Source organism: Coturnix japonica, chromosome Z (assembly GCF_001577835.2).
Source record: "Coturnix japonica isolate 7356 chromosome Z, Coturnix japonica 2.1, whole genome shotgun sequence".
NCBI lineage: Eukaryota > Metazoa > Chordata > Aves > Galliformes > Phasianidae > Coturnix > Coturnix japonica.
The window spans coordinates 33125147-33145215 of NC_029547.1; the positions used below are offsets into that span (position 1 = coordinate 33125147).

The following is a 20069-nucleotide window of genomic DNA, read 5'->3' on the forward strand; positions in this document are numbered from 1 at the left end:
GGGCTTCTCCTGGGCTGCAGGGAGCTGCTGTGCCTCGAGCCCCTCCTGCTCTCCCGCACCTTGGGGGCACGGTTTAATGTCAGACAGCCCAAAAGTACATCCAAGTGAAAGGGACGTGAAGTGTTTTTATTGCAGATCAGCAGTACAAAATAGTATCTGGAAGTTCTTTATTTTAGACACAAATTTACATCGCTCCCTTGAGGGTGTTTCTTATTCAGAGTTTTAACACACTTCAATACTACTAACAGTAAAGTAATAGGTTTCAGTCATTATGATCAATTTAGCTGAATTGTAGTCAGTAATATAGTCCATCCTTTGCTTTTCATGTCTGCAGATAGATTTTTCATTCCAGCTGATAAAATTGCAAGAGATTGCATAGAAAGAGTATGGGCTTATTCATCATGCAAATTGAGATGATTAAGACTCCTATTTTCCTAGTTCATCTAAATATATATATATATATACACACAAATCCTGAAATATAGTTTTAACATACACTTAGTATGCCTTCTTTCTGAATAATTTCATGAGTAAAATTTCATCTTGAGTTCTGTAATTAATAAGAAATATTTCTTTTATCCTTTTCTCTGAAACATGCTTTTATTGTCTTGCACTTCACCCCATTTTAATCCTCTATCTTTTCATGATAAATGTACTTACTATTGTTAGTGATGCATCTTCATTGTGGCATCTTATTCCTCCACATTTTCCCAACAGTCTTTATCTCTAAAATACCCATTCTGAGCTGATATGCAGATTACTTGAGAAATACTACATAGGCTTTAGCAGCTCTGTGTTCAGCTACAATATATTCAGTAACAGATTCAGATATGGTATAAGCTGTTAGACTGCTCATTAAATCTTAAAATTACTATTTTCACAGCTTGTAGCTATTTCCTCTAACCAGGTTAATCAGTGATTACCTCTAACATATTTCATAGCTTTTTATCATTGTAATTCCCAAGTACTTCATTAACATTTCAAATTGCATTAGTCAATTTTCAAATATGCTTATTGGTCCAGCAGAATTGCATCTTTACAGTTTAGTATTGTGTACAAAAATATATTCTTTCCAATATACACACTTAATCACATATAACAATCAGTTAAAACACAACTAGTGGAAGGAATTCTAAGGAATAAATACATTGTTGGCACTCAGCATCTGAGGTTTGCAGAGCTAATGCCTTAGCTACAAATCCACGTGTGTTGTATGAACATAAACATGGGCATAAACATGGGCATCTGCCCTGTTTGTTGTCTTGCCAACTACCACAGTCCTGGGGCTTTCAGTTTATATCAGACCAAATAGAAGCATTTTGCTTCATCATGCTGTGACCTGCTGATCTGAAATAAGAAATACAAACCTTTAACTTGTGTCATTTCTGTTTTTGCAGGTGACATCACCATATATTTGAAACTACCACCACCAAGACACATATTTCATTTATGTTTTGTCTCATTTTACTTTTCTTTTTTGATTTACTAGTGGATAGCAGTGAATTCACCTATTACTTAACAAAATCTAATTTTAGTGAACTTAAATATACAGTTCATTGTGACAGAGTAAAAAAGTATAAGGCACATGTGCACAAGGCAAATACATATAAGGTGTATATTTATATGGGGAGACTATAGATTTATCTAATCCTTGCAGCATTTCCATACAGAGTATTACGCTTCTAGTTACCATGGAATTCTATAAGCAAATTCAATTTCCAATAAAATCACTTACTTCCTTCTCTAAGCTTTTTTAATTCCTGTATTATATCATTATACACACAGGATAAAAGCTCTTCTTGGGATTTAGTTCCATCTAAATAAACTGAGGGGAAAAAAAAAAAAAAGAAAAGAAAAGAAAAGAAAAGAAAAGAAAAGAAAAGAAAAGAAAAGAAAAGAAAAGAAAAGAAAAGAAAAGAAAAGAAAAGAAAAGAANGAAAAGAAAAGAAAAGAAAAGAAAAGAAAAGAAAAGAAAAGAAAAGAAAAGAAAAGAAAAGAAAAGAAAAGAAAAGAAAAGAAAAGAAAAGAAAGAAAAAATCATTAGTTCTGCAATTATATGTTATCTGTAGTAACAAATAACAAAATTTTCAGTATTCCTTCAGGTGCACTGACAAGAAGAAATAAAAAGCAAGGACAGTGCAAGTCTCTGCTTTTTTCCCAAATACAGTTTGGACATTAGAAAGTAATACACTGTACAAGTATTCCAGTTAGCTTCCAGTTAGCTTACAGATATTCATAGTGAAAAATTCTCCAAAAGAGTTATGATAATAATATTAGGACAGTAGAGCTGGAATAATTCAACAGAAAGTTTCCTGTGCGGGAGGAAGTTACAGGTTCTTCCTTAGCTTTAGAGTTTGAGCAAGCTAAGGAAGGACACTGCGGTTCTCATTCTCACTGTGCAGTAAAAGCAGTGCCTTGCATGCTGATGAAACAGCCGCCTGACCTCTCTTCCCTGAGGCTCAGTCCAGAATTAGGCAGCCCCAAGAGCTGCATAAGTGTGAACGCTGCACAGACTCACAGCACCACTACATCTGGCACTATTTTCACAAGGATAGTGACTGTATGTAGTGTGTACCAAAAAGTACTTGTGAAATGTCCCATAGCTTTCAACAGGACTTCATACAGGATTTTCATGCATCAAATTCTGTCTCAGGAGTTTCTTGGTTAGTCACAGACATGTACACACACATGCACATGCAAACTAGCTGGTTAATGGACATAGTGATCAAAACGTTCATATTTTTTAAACTCATAATTATTAAGAAAAAGATCAAGACACAACCTTAAAGACTTTAAAACAACAACAAAACAACCCACAACAACAGAAAGGCCAAAACCTTTTGTGCAAGTGTCACAATAATATTTGAAGAAAATTTTATCTCTGACAAAAAACGCAACTGAGAACCAAACAAAATCCAGAAATGTGACACACTGAATCATTTCATAAGTTTAAAATTAAGTATATCATACCAATGTTACTTGCACTTTCTTCCATTTCATTTTTATATTTCAGGTACATAGGCCACACGTGTCCATCGAAGTACCCGGGTGTATCTGCTGGCTGATAGACTCTGGTGCTACACAGAAACATATGTGCTTTCCCATGCAAGTTTTACATTAAACTCCCAACCCAGTGTTAGAAAAAATACATAGAAACCGGGATGCTGCATAACTATGGGAACAAAGGAAGCCGCTTAGTTATAATGTAATCTGTAAGATGAATCTCACTATTTCTGCAAATCAAATCAAATTAAAGACAAGGAAAAAGGAGTTTAACTGAAAAATATGTGACATATAAACTAAGCTGTATTGGAAATTTTACCAAATAAATTACCTTTTATTTTTTTCTTCTTATTGGCAAAGATTTCTCAAATTTTAATTCCCTAGAAATTCAGATACTGAACTCCTGAAGGGAAAGTCTAGTCAAGAACCAAGAAAGTTCAGTCAACTAAAGACAAATGAGTGGAAAACTGCTTGACTCAAATGTCAGATTTTGATGTGCAAATGTCTTGCTCCAAGCACACAGTAGTGTTTCAAATCTGGAGTCAAGTCAGTCACTGGCTCAATATTCCAAATCAAAATTGCAATGTAATTAATATACAGTCTAAATGAAGTATACAGAGAAAAACAAAACAAAACAACAACAACTAAAAATGTATAAAGATTGGTACTTCAACATTAATCACCATCTATAACTGCATGTTTAGTTTTATTTTGTTTTCTCATTTTACATTAGATTAACTCTAGCATTTAGTTGGTAATCTAAATTGTTTTTCTGGACAACAAATTCTGTTTTAGTGCTTGTAAAAATTAAACATTTATATATATATATATAAAAAAAACCAAAAACAAACAAACAACACTTCTCTGCATGTTTTTGTTAATATTTGCCAAACACCCACAGGGTGTTGCCTGGGAATAACAGATTACAGATGATCTTTGCAGCTTATATGTGTCTAGTGCTAAAGAAAAGCCGGTACAAAGAAAAAAAAAAAGAAAGAACAGCACAGTTCAGGTTAGGGGATACAGTCACCATCTGTGAACAAGAGCCAAATAATCTTACTTCCTTCTCCTTTTACACTCTTCATAAGGAAGGGTCACAAAATATCTTCTATTCCAAAGTTCATTGAGCGGCCTAGGACAGTAAAATAGAATTACAGACTCATAGAATCACCAAGGTTGGAAAGACCTCTAAGATCATTCAGTCCAACCATCCACACATCACTGATATTTCCCACTAAACCATGTCCCTCAGTACCACATTTGAATGTTTCTTAACCACCTCCACTGACAGTGACTCCATCACCTCCCTGGGCAGCCCATTCCACTGTCTGACCTCTCTCTTGGAGAAGCTCTTCCTAATGTCCAACCTGAATCTCCCCTGGCACAATTTGAGGCGATTTCCTCTCATCACTGTAGATCACTGTATCACTGTTGATACACAGGAGAAGATGCTGAACCACACCTTGACAGAACCTCCTTTCAGGTAGTTGTAGAGAGCCATAAGGTCTCCCCGAACCTCTTCTCCAAACTAAACAATCCCAGCTCCCTCAGCCACTCCCCATAAGGCCTGTGCTCCAGACCCCTCAACAGTTTTGTTGCCCTTTTCTGAGAGCACTCCAGAGCCTCAATGTTTTTCTTGTAGTGAGGGGAGCCAAAACTGAACACACTACACGAGGTACAGCCTCACCAGTGCTGAGTACAGAAGGATGATCACTTCCCTGCTCCTGCTGATAACACTATTTCTGATACAAACCAGGATGCTTATGTTTGGTACCTTCTTTCTAGGGCAGCTTTTAATATACCAATTTATATATTACTACCTACTCATAATTATACAGCAGAAAGCCTTCAACAATCAAAATATAAACATCTTCTGTCGTCTTTAGACTGTTAGATGTGTCCATCGGTTTTTCAGTCACAACACCAGAGCTTGTATGGCTTTTCATCCAATTGTGAATACTTTTCACCATTTCATCCATATAGAGGGCATCAAGTACTAGATGAATACAAAATGTTAGATGCACATTAGAGAAAAAGAGGTTAAAAAGAAAAAAAGGACCCTAAAGCGCCCTCATTAACCTAAATCTATAAGAAACAAATAATCTACATGCAAGTTTAAATGAAAGCGAATGCTATTACCCCTACAAGACTCTGAGATGTGTTAAGTAGTTTCATATTGGCAACTGATGATACCTTGAAACAAATCCCTTCGCATGAGATACATTTGGTGGGTGTGTTTTTTCAGAAGAGTGTAAAAACAAAATTTGTGTGAATTCACCTCACAGCCTTTTTCCCCTTGGAAGAAAGTGCATGTACTGCTATCATATTCCACAGAACCTGTAAATACTTAGCCCAGACTTCTAAGCTACTGTCAGTTATCATTTAAGCAACGCAAGGAATGGGGTTAAAAATCCTTTGCCTTTGAGTTCTAGATTATTTGGATGGTAGGGAGGGATGGTGGTTTCAACTGATAGGATGGCACAAAAAGTAAAATATTTCAACATAGCACATGGTTTTGTCCAGTGTTAGAGGTCACATAAGTTACTGAACTGTAGACAAAAGGCAGACTTTGGATACAAGCTTTAAAGTAATATTTAAGAGCAGCCTTAAGAGCAGAAAGATGAACTTTCTCATCCAGTTTCACGTTCTATTTTCATTTAGTGTAGAATCTGAGCCACAGACTATGCTAACTGATGAAAGTCAGCTTTCAGCTACAGTTCAAGGTTCTGGACAATCTTCAGAGCAATACATTTTGCGATCACCAAGTATCAGAGGAGCCTAACTAATAATCATCTGTTTGTCACCAGTCATGACCCGAAACAGGGCACTGGCAGAAAGCAGATCTAATTCTAGAAGTTCATACAACTAAACCAGCACACTAAGCCATCAGTAAGACTGAATTTGGAACCATTCTGGTCTCTATGTAAGACCTGACATGTAATAAAGGTGTCTGGATCAGATCCAATGTTATCTGATTTGGAACATAATAAGGAAAGAGATGACCATTAAGATATCCTATCTGTTAGTTATTAACATGAAAAAAAGCCATCACTACATAGAAGGTAATGAGGTTTAACTTATGCCAGTGCTGCCAGTCAAGAGACTTTCAACTGAGCTGAACCATTTACTACTTGGACCAAATGCAACTCTAGAAAATTAAAACAACGAAAGGGGAAGGCAATCACCAGCTTCAGTAGTTTACTAATTCTACAAGTTTGCTATATAGTGAGAGAAACTGAAGTAAGGATTGCTCTGCATCATTTATGACCTCAGAACAGACAAGGAACAAGGGAGTTGTTTGCTTAGAACCAAGTCTTAAAGCTCAGTACAATACAACCAAAACAACAAGTCAAAGTTACTGACCATCATACAGCTTAAATCCACGCTCATCTGTTTCTACTTCAGACTCTGGCTAAAGAGAAAAAAGAAATCCTAATTTTCAATTGTGCTTTTATAAGAGCTTACACAGGTCTGTTTTCTTCAGTTACAAAGATGAGGGTATCCTAAGTGATAAATTTGTCTTCAAAATTTAAATGCTGCATAGAGCCATTAAAATATAATACAAACACAACACTCCATTTGTAACAAGAAATCCTCCAACTCATCACTTTTAAGTTCACTAGAACTTCACCTTTCATAAATAACAACATGTTCAACCTGTTTAGCACAGAACTTTGATATTCATAAAAAAGTTGCTTTTTCTTTCCTTTTTTGATTTAGGAAAAGAAGAGCTATATATTGCCGCATAGCAGTAGGGTTAACTAAGCAATACTATTAACTCTGTTAGCTCATAGTATCTTCAAAAATGCATGCACCCATTCCTTACTTTGAAAGTGCATAACAAAAACAGTCCATTTATTTTGTTGAGTATACTGAGTGGTTTCAGCCACTGAAAGTTCAGTTACCTGAGTGCCGACAAAGTTACCATGACTTTAAGCAGCATCAGTTTTAACAGCCCATTAACAGAGAACTGGAGAGAGTAGAAATTGTTCTAATATCTACTCAAGTCCACTTCCACATATCAGGTCTTTCCATCAATACCATTACCTTAAAGAAGTCATCCTGAGAGATTGTATCACAGTTTGGAAGCAGTTTCTTAAGCTTTTCTGCTAATGTTGTTTTTCCTCCATTTGTAACTCTGAGTTGGAAAACACAGAAACTGCATCAGAAAAGATCTCTCTTTTAAACGTATACACACTTATGGACATACACCGCTACATAAATAGTGTAGACGCCAGTCATTCCTCTCTCTCCTCACCTCCAAGAGGTTTATTAACACAAAACACACTCTTGAATTTTTCTGGCAAGTTCTAACAGATTTTAGAAAGTAAATCTAACAGCGACAAGAAAGAAATTAGAAGTGGTACCTAAGATCTCCAATAGAGAAAGGAATAATTTCCTAGGAGTTACATGTTTACAAAAAGTCCATAATATGCTGTATTTGTAAGCTATTTTCAAAAATGATCCATTCAGGCGTATAATTTTTTCATGCTTACCCTCCAAGGCCAATCACCAGTATTTTCATTGCTTGTTTTCTCTTCAGTTCTTCCTTTACACTGTCAAAAACAGAGTCAGAGAAAACTCTCAAATCAGAAAAAATAACAGCACTTATTAAGACATTCCAGCCTTATGTAGTATTATATACTTGTTTTCTGTCTTTTTTTCCCCCATAAGCCTACTGTCAGAACCACAACTGCTTGTTCAAATGCTAACAAAACCCTCCAACACAGATGCCGCATTACAGATTTCTATGCGTTTTACCTAGGTCAGTATTTGATGACTTGAGACAGACCTTGAGAGATTCAATTCTACCACTGCTGATAAGCACAGAAGTACCCGGATAAAAAACACAACCCCAGCTCAATCATTAACAGTATCCAAATGTCTGGGTAAACAGGTGCTGAGGTGGAAAGACAAACAAACAAAAAGCCAATTAAAATAAAAAACAAATACCAGTGTTGTGCTGAGGGAAGAAAAATGTTTCAAAAATCCAGTAACTCCCAAATTCCACCATTCACTGTATGTTTATGGCATTGGCTGTCTGTGTGGAGCCAGAAAACAGACTACCTGCTCTCAGGATATGATGAAACATGATCTGCAAAAACCCCACTGCTGTTTTCCAACCAAGCTGTCACTGAGGTTTGTGTTCTGGGGGATTAGCCTTTGTCCCACAAAAACTCTGCAGCACAACCCAAATAACATCTGGGCGCACACACTGAGCTTTGGACTCAACTTACGTCACTGGCTATACAAAACTTTATCCCAACCAACCCACCAACTCTGCCTCCCTCAGAACACAACGTAGAACCCAAACTGCGAGGGCAAACTGGCCTCCAGCGTTGCAGCACACAACTCCAAAGTTAACTCGGCCTCTTTAAAGGGCCGAGTGAAGTTCCACGACAGTTCCCTCACAGAGCTGCCTCGGGCTGAGCATTAAACGTGCGACGACAGCATCCAAACGAGCCACCCGCCCCAGGAGCTCCCACACGGGAGGAGCGGACCCGCGGGACCCACACACCCAAACAAAGCCCACCCCCTACCGCCACTAGCCGTGCTCCGGCTGCCCAGCCGTCACCCGCCCTGCGGTGCCAGCTCCGCCCCCTCCGACACAGCGCGGTCCGATTGGCCGCCCTCCCTTCCCCGTGATCTTCCCACCGAGGAAAGGAGAGAGAGGCGAGGATTGGCTGTAGGGTGTTTCGGGCTGCTGCAGCGATTGCCGCTGCCGCTGTGGGGCGCTGCGCAGGGTACCGGCGGCCGCCCGTCCGCCCCCTCCCTTCCTACCCGCAGCTGTCGCCGCGCACCGTGCCCAGCAGCCCGGAGCGGCTCGCCCCGCTCTGCCCCACCGCCCCGAGGCACTTGCGCAGCTCGTCTGGTCCCGCCGCAGCCATGTCCAAGCCACCGCCCAAGCCCGCCAAGCCAGGTAAGGGAGGGTCCCCAAGACTAGTCCCCCCCTCCACCTTCCCCTCTTCTCCCTGTCAGCGCGGGGCCACCGTGGGCGCGGGCGGCCTTTGCTGGCTGACACGTGGACAGCGGGAGAGCGGGGCTCGGGCTGTCAGAACCGGCGGCCCCCGCCTCTCCCCGCCCCGCCGCCATTAACGTCGGCGCCGCCCGAGCGCTGCGGCGCGGGCTGCGGGTCTGTCCTCGGGCACACCGCAAGGATCTTCGTTTCTCAAAACTCATAGCGAATCGCAGGGTCTTGTAAAAACACTGCTGACCGGGTTTAGGAGCACTCAGTGCGTCATCATCCACCTTCTGCTGATCTGTTAAAGCCTCAGAACTTCTTCCAAGTAACAGTTTCCTCTGGTATCTCACCCACTGAGCATCTTTCAGAGTTGACCTGAAATAGGAAAAAGGCAACGATAGGAGCCCCGACGCTGCAGTTGCCCTCTGGGAAGGTGAATGAAGTGCTGTGTGGGCTTCCGGGAGATGAGAAGGGTGTGGTGCTGCTTTTAGCAGCCAGATATGCGGGAAGAAGCTTTTTTTTCCAGTCCTCCGATTTGCAAAATGATTGGTTAGGTTTAGGGTAAGAATCTTGCAAATTTCAAGGATTTATACTGTTCAGCCTTGCGGAGTTATCAGGCAGGCTAGATGTTCTATGCCTAATGTTGGGCATCCCCAGCCTGGGCAGGCTGTGGTAAGATGCAGGTTGCTGCCAGACAGACAGGCTCGCTGTGCCCTCCCTGTCACTTTGTCCTTCAGTGAGGTGGCACGGCAGTCTGCTGGTGCTCTGGCACTGCAGGGTTCTGCTCATGTTCAGGTTATTTTCATGTTTTAATGAACTTGCTGATCTGGTTTACCACATGATCACTTGACACAGCAAAAGGAAATGGGTGGAAATAAATGGCTGAAGAAGAAAGAGGAAGAGGATAAGACTTTCTTAGTAGTTGCTCATAGGGGTCACGAAAGTCATTTTGTGGAGTCCCTTTTTTGAAGAAGGAATGTCTTTACAGATGCTATTGTGGAATATTTTTTTTCCCAAGTCATTTTCAGGAAGAGGCAGCCTTCAGACTTCCTCCAAAATATTTTGTCCGTCTGCCCTTATAAAACCAGTTATGCTTTTAACACTGAATTTCATTCGGGTTGTAGACATTAAAGCGTACTGAGTTAAAGACATAAACGTGGAGTCTGTGTGTGCTGAAACTAGAGTAGCACAATGCTCTATTTGTTACTAACTTATATGCTTCACGTGGGGAAACGTCTTCTTGGTTCATTTGCTGAAGTTATGTTATTTTTTCTACACTGACTGTTGTCTGGTATTCAGTCTGTAAACCGTCCTGGCTTTTTCACAAAGCAGCAATCTGCTTGCCATGCCGCAATTCAAGCAGGTAGAAGGAAAAATAAGACTTTGGCTGCTGTAGTCCTTTAAGAAATGTTCGGGAAGAAAACGTACAAACTACATGGAGATGGAAGGAGATAGAGTTGATGGCAGGGAACTGTGTTTAGTGTTATATTCATTTCTGAAACAACGAGCGCATTCCTCACTCTACTGGTGAAGATTACAGTTACATATGAATGCCCAGACAGTGCCTTGAAAATGTGCAAAACAGGATGTGCTAAGGGAAAAATGTTAAGTATAGCAGTGAATGGGGTTTTCTTCAGTACATGCAGGATTTTTATTTGATAGAAGGCTCTTTCATTGTAATAATCTGGCTGCGTGGGCAGTGCATTGTGCTTCATCTATGAAGGAGAAGGCTTAGATATCAATAGATTCTAGAAAATCATCTAATAATGTTTGTCAGCTCTCAAGCCTGTATTCTGGGGCCTGTAGTTAGCCCTTGAGTAAGAAGGCTGTGAGTGTTTTTCATGGCTTTGGGAAATTTTTAATTTCTAGTGTTCCAAGACTTTCCTTTGAAACAAGCTTCTCAATTTGCTTTTCTGCAAGAGCTTTTTGTACTGGTTTGAAAGCTTTTTCTTCTTTCCCTATTCAAACTTGCCATTGGTGATATGGAAGAGTGAAGTGAGAACTGAAAATAATTGAAGCTTTCTTCTAAATCAGCATAATGCAAGAGTAGGATTTCCCCTCCATCCTTCAAAAGCTCTATTGATATCTCAAACAACATCGTTCTTTTTAGAGTTCATTAACCTCCTAAACATTCTGTGTCTTATGTTAATTCTAATTACAAAAGTTACTCAAGTCTTTTGAACCTGACAAGCTGCATTGACTCCTGTTAGTTGTCTCCTTGAATAATGGTGGTTATGCATTTTTGGCTAAGGCCTTATAAAGTGTGCAGTAAGAGCTCTTAGGAATCTGGAAATTCTCTTTTTTAAGAAAACAAAAAAAAAAAAAAACTTTGTTACTTTAATGTTCTCCAGATAAAGTAAGGTTTGTTGATCTCGGGCTAAGGTCCACAAAACAGCCAAGTTTTAGAGAGAAGGACCAGTCTTTGAAAGAAATTACAGTTTTAAATGATCCCAGTTGAGAGGAAGTGAGGAAGGAGGAAATAGAGTATGTAGCATAAAGGGACGCTACCTTAAAGTACGTCTGTTGCCTTTGCAGTTTTCTAAGTTAAGAGAAAAATTCTCAGTATAAATATTTAGTTAGAACCACAGTCAAGTTCCTTGCACATTGCTGAGGTAAAGCAGAAGCTGTGGCAGTTGCCATTCGTAGGAGCAGAAGATCTATGCTGAATGGCATCTCTATGGTCTCAGCAGTCCATCACCCTGGGTTGTCACCTTTGTATAGCCACAGAAGGGTTTCTGTTAGCTAGGGAGAAGTGGATTTGTGAGTCTGGGGAGTCATGCTGCAGTTGTGAGTTCATTTGTGGGGGAAATCAGCAGAAATGTTAAACAGCACAAACATGAGTGCTAAATTTGCAGTTTGATCCTGAAAATTCGATTTACTGCAAGGTTCTCGAGCCACAAACCAGCCTCCTACAAGTGAAGGTGTTCTTTGTGTTTGTAAAAATTAAACTAGTAATAAGTAGATTTCATCATCATACTGTACTAGTCAGAATTCATTTCTGAAACTGTCTAGGTCAAATGCAAAGTGAATACATCCACATACATCTTCTCTGAGAATACCCTGAATTCTGATTTTTCTGTATACAACTGCTGTGGAGCAGAAAGAACAAATATGCTGTCAAGTGCAGTCTATGATTGTTGCAGGGCTACCCCAGCTTGTCATTTACTCTGGTACTGGTCTGCTTTTTGAATTCTCTTCTATGCGTCTCTAAACACTCCCCTTCCTGCTCTCCCATTTGCGTGCCTATGTGCACTTCCCCTTTCTAACAAGTACTGCTAAAAAGTGGAAGGTGGCTTTCCAAACAGTGGGACCTCCACTTTTTTGCCTCATTTAAAACAATACTTAAATACTGCCTCATACTCTGTTGTGCCTGTGTGCCTTAAGCAAAACTCCAAATTTAAAGCAGGAGTCTTGTAATACGTGCTCACTCTCTTTAGTACCTGAAGGTCTGAGTGTAAAGTACTTTATTTTTCAGTTCCTGAAAAGTCAAGAAAAAGTTTCCATCTGCTCTTAATATTCTAAGAAAATGCCATGTTTCTGAATATATGCCTGTTGTGAAAAGGACATTTCTTTCCTTACTAATGCTAACTGCAAGCGTATCATGAAAGACCCTGATCTGTAGTTTAACCACAATACTACTATTTGACAAAACTTCTTGCCTTTCAAATGCTGTTGCCAGGTATCCTTTGTAGGGTCTCAGACCAACGCTGAGTACACTTCTTGCCAATGAACTTGGCAAAAAGACAGTGCCTGTCTTGCTCCGGAATAAATAAAATGCATGGATTGTGTTTTGGGAGGACACCCTGAGACTGACACAGACTCTGGAACTGGCATACAAATTTCTAAATAAATAGTGCTATGCAAGAATCAGCCTTCTTTCTTTCACAGATGAATGTAAGTAAGAGGAAAGTAGAAAATGCTGTGTGTTGGAGGGGGAATTTTACTGGTAGCATCTTACGATAGCGTAGAGAACCTGAGGTAAAAGAACAGAAAGGAGGTGGGGGGAAAAAAATCCATCACTGAGAAACTAAATCCTCCTTGCAGAGATGCTTAGTGTGTCTTTGAAAACAACCTTCTGTTATGCTGCAATTAATTAAGATTAAACATGAAAACTGATAGGAGAAAACAAAATATTTATGGTTGTTGAGAAAACTTTTTTTAAATTTTAGATTGTGAATCCTCACAGCGATCATGTTAGCTCAGTATGTATCAGAAGCTGCGTTTATTTTTTTTTAACTGTTGTTACTGTTTAGCCACTCAGTTTCTTTATTTTCACACATTTAATTTGCTATACGTAGAGCTGACAAACAAGTTTCACCTGAGAGAGGGCAATATGATAAACCTGAGTTGCATGTTTCCTTTCTGTATTTTATAGGAGAAGTTGTCCTAAAGAATTCATGCTTTAGGATGACTCACCTCACTGCATTGCTGAGTGAGAGTTTGGGAAAGTGGCATGGGGAGTTTCTGTGCTTAGCTTATATGTCACTGTAGTATGTGTAATGTCTTTTTTTTAATTATTTTTTGGTCACATAATTGCACTGCAGATGTTTAATGCAAATCATTTGAGAAGGGGGAAAAGGCTTGTGGCAGAACTACAGGACTGAAGAGGACTATTCAAATTTGGCCCTGCAATTAGGAAAATATTTGCTGGGGGACATATCACTACACTTTGCCTCAGTTGATTTTATTTTTAGAAGGGATAGTCACTAACTATCTGGATTGTAAAGTCATTGCTGTTTGCCCGGTATCTTGAAATATCAAAAATACATGTTTCCCCTTGTTTTAGTTATTCTGTCTTACAAATAAGTGGTTGGGAGCTACAGTCTGTTAGCTTTGCCAAGTTCCATCATTGCTTATACCTTAGGTCCCTGTCCTACAGGAATCTCACAAAGTGGTGAGTGGTGGAAAGAGGAGCTTAGCAAGTCCTCAGGCACTTCCTGACCATGAGCTTATTAATTCCAAAGGACACCGGCCAGTGAAAGCTGTAATTTTGTCCACGTGCCTGGGGATGTGCATCACTAAGTGGAAGTACTTGTATTCAAGTGAATGCAGCTACTCAAAGGTCTAATAAAAGATAATTTATTTCCAGAACAGAGACACTAGTTTTATATTCTCTCTTAGTCCTTATATTTTGTTGTCTTAAATATTCCAGACCGATTGATTTTTTTTATTTTTTTTTTACATTAAAAATTATTCCTGTGAAGTGTTAAGTCTTAATGTTCTTTGCTCTTAATTTCACCACTGTAAGCAGGCTTTACTATCTGTTTATCAGTAAATATTTAAAAGATAGATTGAAAGTGCTGGAAGTGAGCAGTGCTTAATTCCCAGATGAAGTGCTGTAAAATTAAGGTTAACCAGACCTGCAGTTTTGTAGGTATAGATACAGAGATAAGTGTTTTAGAATGTGCTGTGCTGTGACACTACATCTGACATTTGGGGAAGTAGCTCTTATTTCTGTTGTAAATTATAGTGTACACACATACAGCAAATTGTATTTAGTTTAAACAATGTTTTGACAGTACTTTTATCCGTATTTCATTTCTTCTTTTCTAGTTTACTAAAACTGTTATAGATGCAGTACGTTATTACCAGAAATGTGTATTGTACACACAAATCAAATTTCTTGTTTTCCTTGTCTTCTGCTATCTTCTCATTTCCCCTTTTAATGTTTTTCTTGTCTTCCCTCTTAGTCTCCAGTTTCTTCTTTTACTTAAATAAAACCTTGAAAATGATGGTTGAAATCCTCAAAGGGTTTAGTGTGCAGTCCTATCATGAATTGTGCTGTTACCTTTGTAAGAAGACATAGGAGAAGGAACAGTACCATGCTCCATCCTTCCCTTCATGCCACACATCTTGGTTTGTCACCTCTTTTTGTCTGTTTTGTTGTTGTTGTTTTTGTTTTAATTGAATTCCAGCCACAATTTGGATGCTTCATTTTGAAGCTCTTAGGAGTATGACATATTACTGTCTGGTTTGTTTGTTTGTTGTCTTGATCATTTTCACATAGGTAATGAATGAAAAGTGTTTCATGCTTTTAGCTGCTACTGTAGTGCAGGCATTCAGTTTCCATAGCATAGGCCTGTAAAGTGTTGAGCCTTTTATGTCTAACACATGCTGTTTGAGAGTGCACCAGTAAAGCCAAACTAAAATCTTCTGGTATTACTCAAAAGTAACAGCTGCTTTGATTACAAAGTAACCCATACAACATGTAAAAATACAGCTCAAGGATCTCAATTACAGTGTGGTTTACTTACATCATTGTGATCTTTAGAGAGAACCCAACATATTTAAGACTGCAGACATTTCAAAGCAAACAGAAATCTGTACAGACCTCAATTGAAATTGGTGGATTTCAGGAGTTCAGTTAATATAATTATGTAGCATACTTGTTTCTTCTCCTGAACTCATCTTCTGCTTTGTACTCTTACACACGTGTGCACACACACACACACTCACATACATATCTATTTTAAATGTTTATAGGGATGCTTCTTGTGCAATTAGCAAAATTAAATATCTGTCTCTTTTTTTTTGCCTGAATGCTGCTGCCCAATTTGAAGTAAACGTTGCTTACTTATAGAATCACCAAGTTTGGAAAAGACCCACAGGATCACCCAGTCCAACCGTCCACCAATCCCCAGCAGTTGTCATTAGTCTGTATTCTTCAATACAGTGTCCAAACATTCCTTGAACACCTCTAGGGTCAGTGACTCCACCACCTCCCTGGGCAGCCCATTCCTCTGCCTGGTCACTCTTTCAGAGGAGTATTTCCTAACGTCCATCCTGAGCCTCCCCTGGCTCAACTTGAAGCCATTCCCTCTAGTCCTGCCACCAGTTACACATGAGAAGAGGCCAACCCCCAGCTCACTACAACCTCCCTTCAGGTAGTTATAGAGAGAATGAGGTCTCTCCTGAGCCTCCTCTTCTCCAGACTGAACAATCCCAGCTTGCTCAGCCACTCCTCTTAAGGCCTGTGTTCCAGACCTCTCACCCACTTTGTTGCCTTTCTTTGAACACGTTCCAGAGCACTGATGTCTTTCTTGCATTGAGGGGCCCAAAACTGGACACAGTATTCAAGATGAGGCCTCACCAGTGCTGAGTACAGGGGGACAATCACTTCCTTGTCCCTGCTGGCAAGCACCGTTTCTGATACTTAGAGGTATTGTAAACACTATATTTCCTGCATCTAAGCAGAATATCATATCTGCTGTACCTGATATAAATAGGACTTGCTGACTTGTCATTTTTCTTCAAATCTTACAGTGATTTCTGTGTCACTGCATTGTTTTGCTGATTAATAACAATGACAAATGAGTATGGGAATGTATGTTAGACATCAGTCATTGCTTTGTTTCTTCATTCTTTTTCCTTAATTCTGACACATTTAAGATGCTATTAAGAAGAAACTATATAGAGCTTATATTGTTGCATATGATTGAAACAACACTTTGCATCAGAAATCAGTGGCAGTACTTACAATGACTAAGATGGTGAACCATGAAGGCAGTGTAAGATGTATAGAACAGACAATTTACACTTCTGTGATCAGTTGACACATTTCTTTCAGAACCTATGCTTCCTGTTTGACTGCTTTCATAATCACTTTCATTGCTGTGGGCATGCCACAGACTCATTCAGCAAGTAGTTTTAAGACGTAAGGAAAGGAATTTACTTGTGTATGGGTTCTGTGTATGGGTGCAGTGTGTTTAGAGAATGTTAATCATATTTCTTTTTTCTTTTTTTTTTTTTTTTTTTTTTTTGTTGTTGTTTTGTTTTGTTTTGTTTTTCAGGACAGGTTAAAGTATTCAGGGCCCTATATACATTTGAGCCCAGAACGGTAAGTATATTTAGGGACTGGAGAGACTTATTTTTAAACTTATCCATAATAATGCTTATGTAATTATGACAAGGTTGAACTATCAGATTTGTTGTTTCAATGAAAAAGTCTCTGATGGATACTCATTCTTAAATACGACTTTTCTTCCAAAGGCAACAAGGTTAATTGAGAACTAAGAGGGTACTGATAAACTGGAACCAGCTAAAAGAGGGGAAGAAGTTAACAAACATGGGATATATTTCACTGTTTTTGTTGCGCAGTGCTCAATTGGAAAAACTAATGTCTGTCTTTAGCATTCAGAAAGATCAAAAATATAAAAGGTTAGCTGCAGGCAACTCAAACTTCAGTCTTAAGTCGAACTACAGACTGTTAGGCAGTTATCCCATTTCTGTAGAATTAGAGGTGTTAATGATTTGAAAGAAATTGGAGGTGTCAATATGCTCGACTTTTTATAGGTGCTTATTTTATCTAAGTACACATATTCATATTTCTATTTACCTTTATTTATTTATTTTTAAGCCAGATGAACTGTACTTTGAAGAAGGTGATATCATTTACATCTCAGACATGGTGAGTCTGACATATCCCATACACATACACCTGAATGCTTCTGAGATGCAGTATATCCCTTTTAAACTCTTCTCCCCTTTCTCTCCAGAGTGATACGAATTGGTGGAAAGGAACTTGCAAAGGGAGAACTGGATTAATTCCAAGCAACTATGGTAAGGTCTAGAATATTTTCCTTTGGTAAGATTATTTACAATCAAAGGAAGTGGTTATATAAAGATTACTGATATGTTTACTTTCAGAAACTGATAAAAATGCTGACATTTAACAGTACTCTACCAGAGTATTTCAGATTATTTCTACAATATCACTTAACGCCATGCATCAGCAGCATACAAGCTGAGAGTTTTCCATGTGGTTTTTTTTCCTGAATGTGCTTATGAGAACAGACACTCTTAGCTGGGAGAGGAAAAACAGCTAAATATAGAGGAGAGTTCTACAGGGTACACACAAAGCTCATAGCTTTACATTCTTTGTATCTGTAATGAATGAATTCTTGTTTTTAAGATTTTTCTCACTAGCAGTATCATATTTGTTCAGTCTGAATGTTGTTTTATTCTAAGTAAATGTAATGATAGTCATGCAGAGCCTTCAGTTGTATGGAGAGCAAGAAGTCTGACGCAGCATGGGGTGGCTTCTTACCAAGCTAATCAATAAATCAGTACTCAAATTGTTAAGTAAGCTGTGTAAATGGACAGGAAGCTAAAGCAGATTGTAAGCAACTTTGTAGATACGCTCTTGCAGTTGTTGTTTTGTTGCTGTTTGTTTGTTTGTTTTTTCTCCTCACTGTTCTGTTTGCCATTTGTTGCTTTGTTGTTCAGCCACAGAAAATTCTGCTTTGACAGAATTGTAATTGCTTTTTCATGTTCAACTAAAATCACTTTGAAAAGCCACCAGTGCAGTTAACACAATTCTTTAAGGCCCTCCACGGAAATGTGGGAAGAGTAGCCATGTCCATGAGATGGATTGCATCAGAACTGTTAATATTTTGGTAACAGTGTGGTTCCTTTGTGTTTCCCTTTCTTCACCAGGAGACATAATGGTAGCAGCACTATTATTCCCTGCCCTGAAGTAGAAATACTTAGAGATATGAGTGGTGGCCCATAGTGCAATTGCTTTGACCCTGGCATGCAATTTCATTTTTAGAAAAACATTGTTACCTTCTGGACCAACTGACTGTGTTCTTGCCATCTGCCAGAGCAGTTGCTGTTACGTAAGATAATTATTTAAATATGCTTACCTGTGTTCATTTTTCCTTTGGATGTGTGCTATATTTAAACTAATAGCTATTTCTATCTGTGTTTCTACTGTGATCATTTTGGAAAACTTCTGCTGAAAAATTATCTGAGCAACATTTAGCTTCTGTCCGCATTGGTGAGACTGTATCTGGAATACTGTGTATGGTTCTGGGCTTTGCCATACAAGAGAGACATGGATGTGCTGGCAAGTGTCCAGTGAAGGGCCATGAAGACAATTAAGGGACTCCACACCTATGGGGAAGGGCTTAAGGAGCAAAGACTTCAGTTGGAGAAGGTTCAGGTAGGACCTTATTAACATGTATGAAGACATAGAAGCACGATGCAAAGAAGATGGAACTGGGTATTTTACAGTGGTGCCTAGTGCCAGGGCACAGACAGGAACATGAGGTTCCCTTTGAACATCAGGAAGCACTTCCTTAGTGCTTACCAATAGCATTGGTACAGGTTGCCCTCCAAGGTTGTAGTCTCTTCCTTGGAAATCTTGCCTGAAAATGGGCCTGGGCACCCTACTCTGAGTCGCCCAGCTTGAGCTGGAAGGTTGAACCAAGTGACTTCCAGAGGCTGCTTCCAACTTCAAGCAATCAGTGATTTTCAGGCCAGAGATGTGTGTGAGCATTTGCAAAAATTTAACGTGTAAGAAGTCTATGCAAAAACTAAAAATGAAAAATACTAGGAATATGTCTTCTTTAAACAAAAGCCTCCTTCATTGGCTATTGCAGTAAGACAGCCTAGATTTAGTCTTAACTAAACATTGCTACCTTCCTGGTGAAATTCTTTGCTCCTCTGCAATCTTTTTGAGAAAAGTGGAGACAAACATGGAAGTACTTAGGCTCTGCTGGGGTCTTGTGCTCCATCTGCTGGGCTTGAAGGAATGTGTTTTAAGACACTGAATACAAAAGCAGGTGAAGCCAGAATCAAATGTTATCTGCCTTAAAAATGTTTATAACTCTACTCTCAATAGTTTTATAAGAACAAAATTGTTTCTAGCTTTCTGCAAGGTTACTAGTACTAATGCTTTGTGGTACAAGCACTATTTAAAGTCTCTGGTGCAATTTTACTTGTTTGATGGCTGTCTTTTCTGGAACCAGCTTCTTTGGCTGTGTATTAACTAGAGGGAGCATCCTCAGGTCATACCGGGGGGATGCAGGTTGTACATTAGGAAAAATCTTCTCTGACAGAGTGGTTGTGTGCTGCAGTGAGCTGCCCAGGGAGGTGGTGAAGTCACTGTTCCTGGAGGTGTTCAAGAATCTTGTACTTAGGTACATGGGTTAGTGGGGAATACTGGTGATAGGTGGATGGTTGGACTGGAGGTCTTTTCCAACCTTGGTGATTCTGTGATTCTGTGTATTGTGATTCTGTTCGCTGTTAGCGCGAATATGAAACATTGGAATCTAACGTATATTTTATTTTACTCGCAGCTAGAGGCAGAAATGTGAAATCT

The 20069-nt window shown here is 39.2% G+C and overlaps 2 protein-coding genes across 8 annotated transcripts in view; one reads left to right on the top strand and one right to left on the bottom strand.

The window, feature by feature from the left end:
• Window positions 1–105: 105 nt before the first annotated feature.
• Window positions 106–9407, bottom strand: NMRK1 (nicotinamide riboside kinase 1). Of its 6 annotated transcripts, none has more exons than XM_015849116.2 (9): window positions 9316–9407; window positions 7500–7559; window positions 7051–7141; window positions 6367–6415; window positions 4828–4999; window positions 4064–4135; window positions 2971–3077; window positions 1736–1825; window positions 106–1347 (listed from the first exon to the last, which is right to left on the bottom strand). In XM_015849116.2, the coding sequence occupies exons 1-9, from the start codon at window positions 9324–9326 to the stop codon at window positions 1328–1330; spliced, it is 672 nt and encodes a 223-aa protein (XP_015704602.1). In that variant the 5' UTR covers window positions 9327–9407; the 3' UTR covers window positions 106–1327. The 6 variants fall into 6 exon arrangements, with proteins under 6 accessions (XP_015704602.1, XP_015704606.1, XP_015704605.1 ...); XM_015849120.2 differs by lacking the exon at window positions 9316–9407 and adding an exon at window positions 9219–9310; XM_015849119.1 differs by lacking the exon at window positions 9316–9407 and adding an exon at window positions 8544–8650.
• OSTF1 (osteoclast stimulating factor 1) overlaps window positions 8727–20069 on the top strand; it is a 20666-nt gene continuing 9323 nt past the window's right edge. The window contains exons 1-4 of one of the 2 annotated variants that reach the window (XM_015849124.2): window positions 8727–8923; window positions 16756–16802; window positions 17322–17372; window positions 17461–17524. In XM_015849124.2, coding sequence (XP_015704610.1) covers window positions 8890–8923; window positions 16756–16802; window positions 17322–17372; window positions 17461–17524 — 196 coding nt within the window. In that variant the 5' untranslated portion in view covers window positions 8727–8889. Of the gene's footprint in view, window positions 8924–16004; window positions 16125–16755; window positions 16803–17321; window positions 17373–17460; window positions 17525–20069 lie in introns of those variants that run through there. The other variant, XM_015849125.1, reaches the window with a different exon arrangement.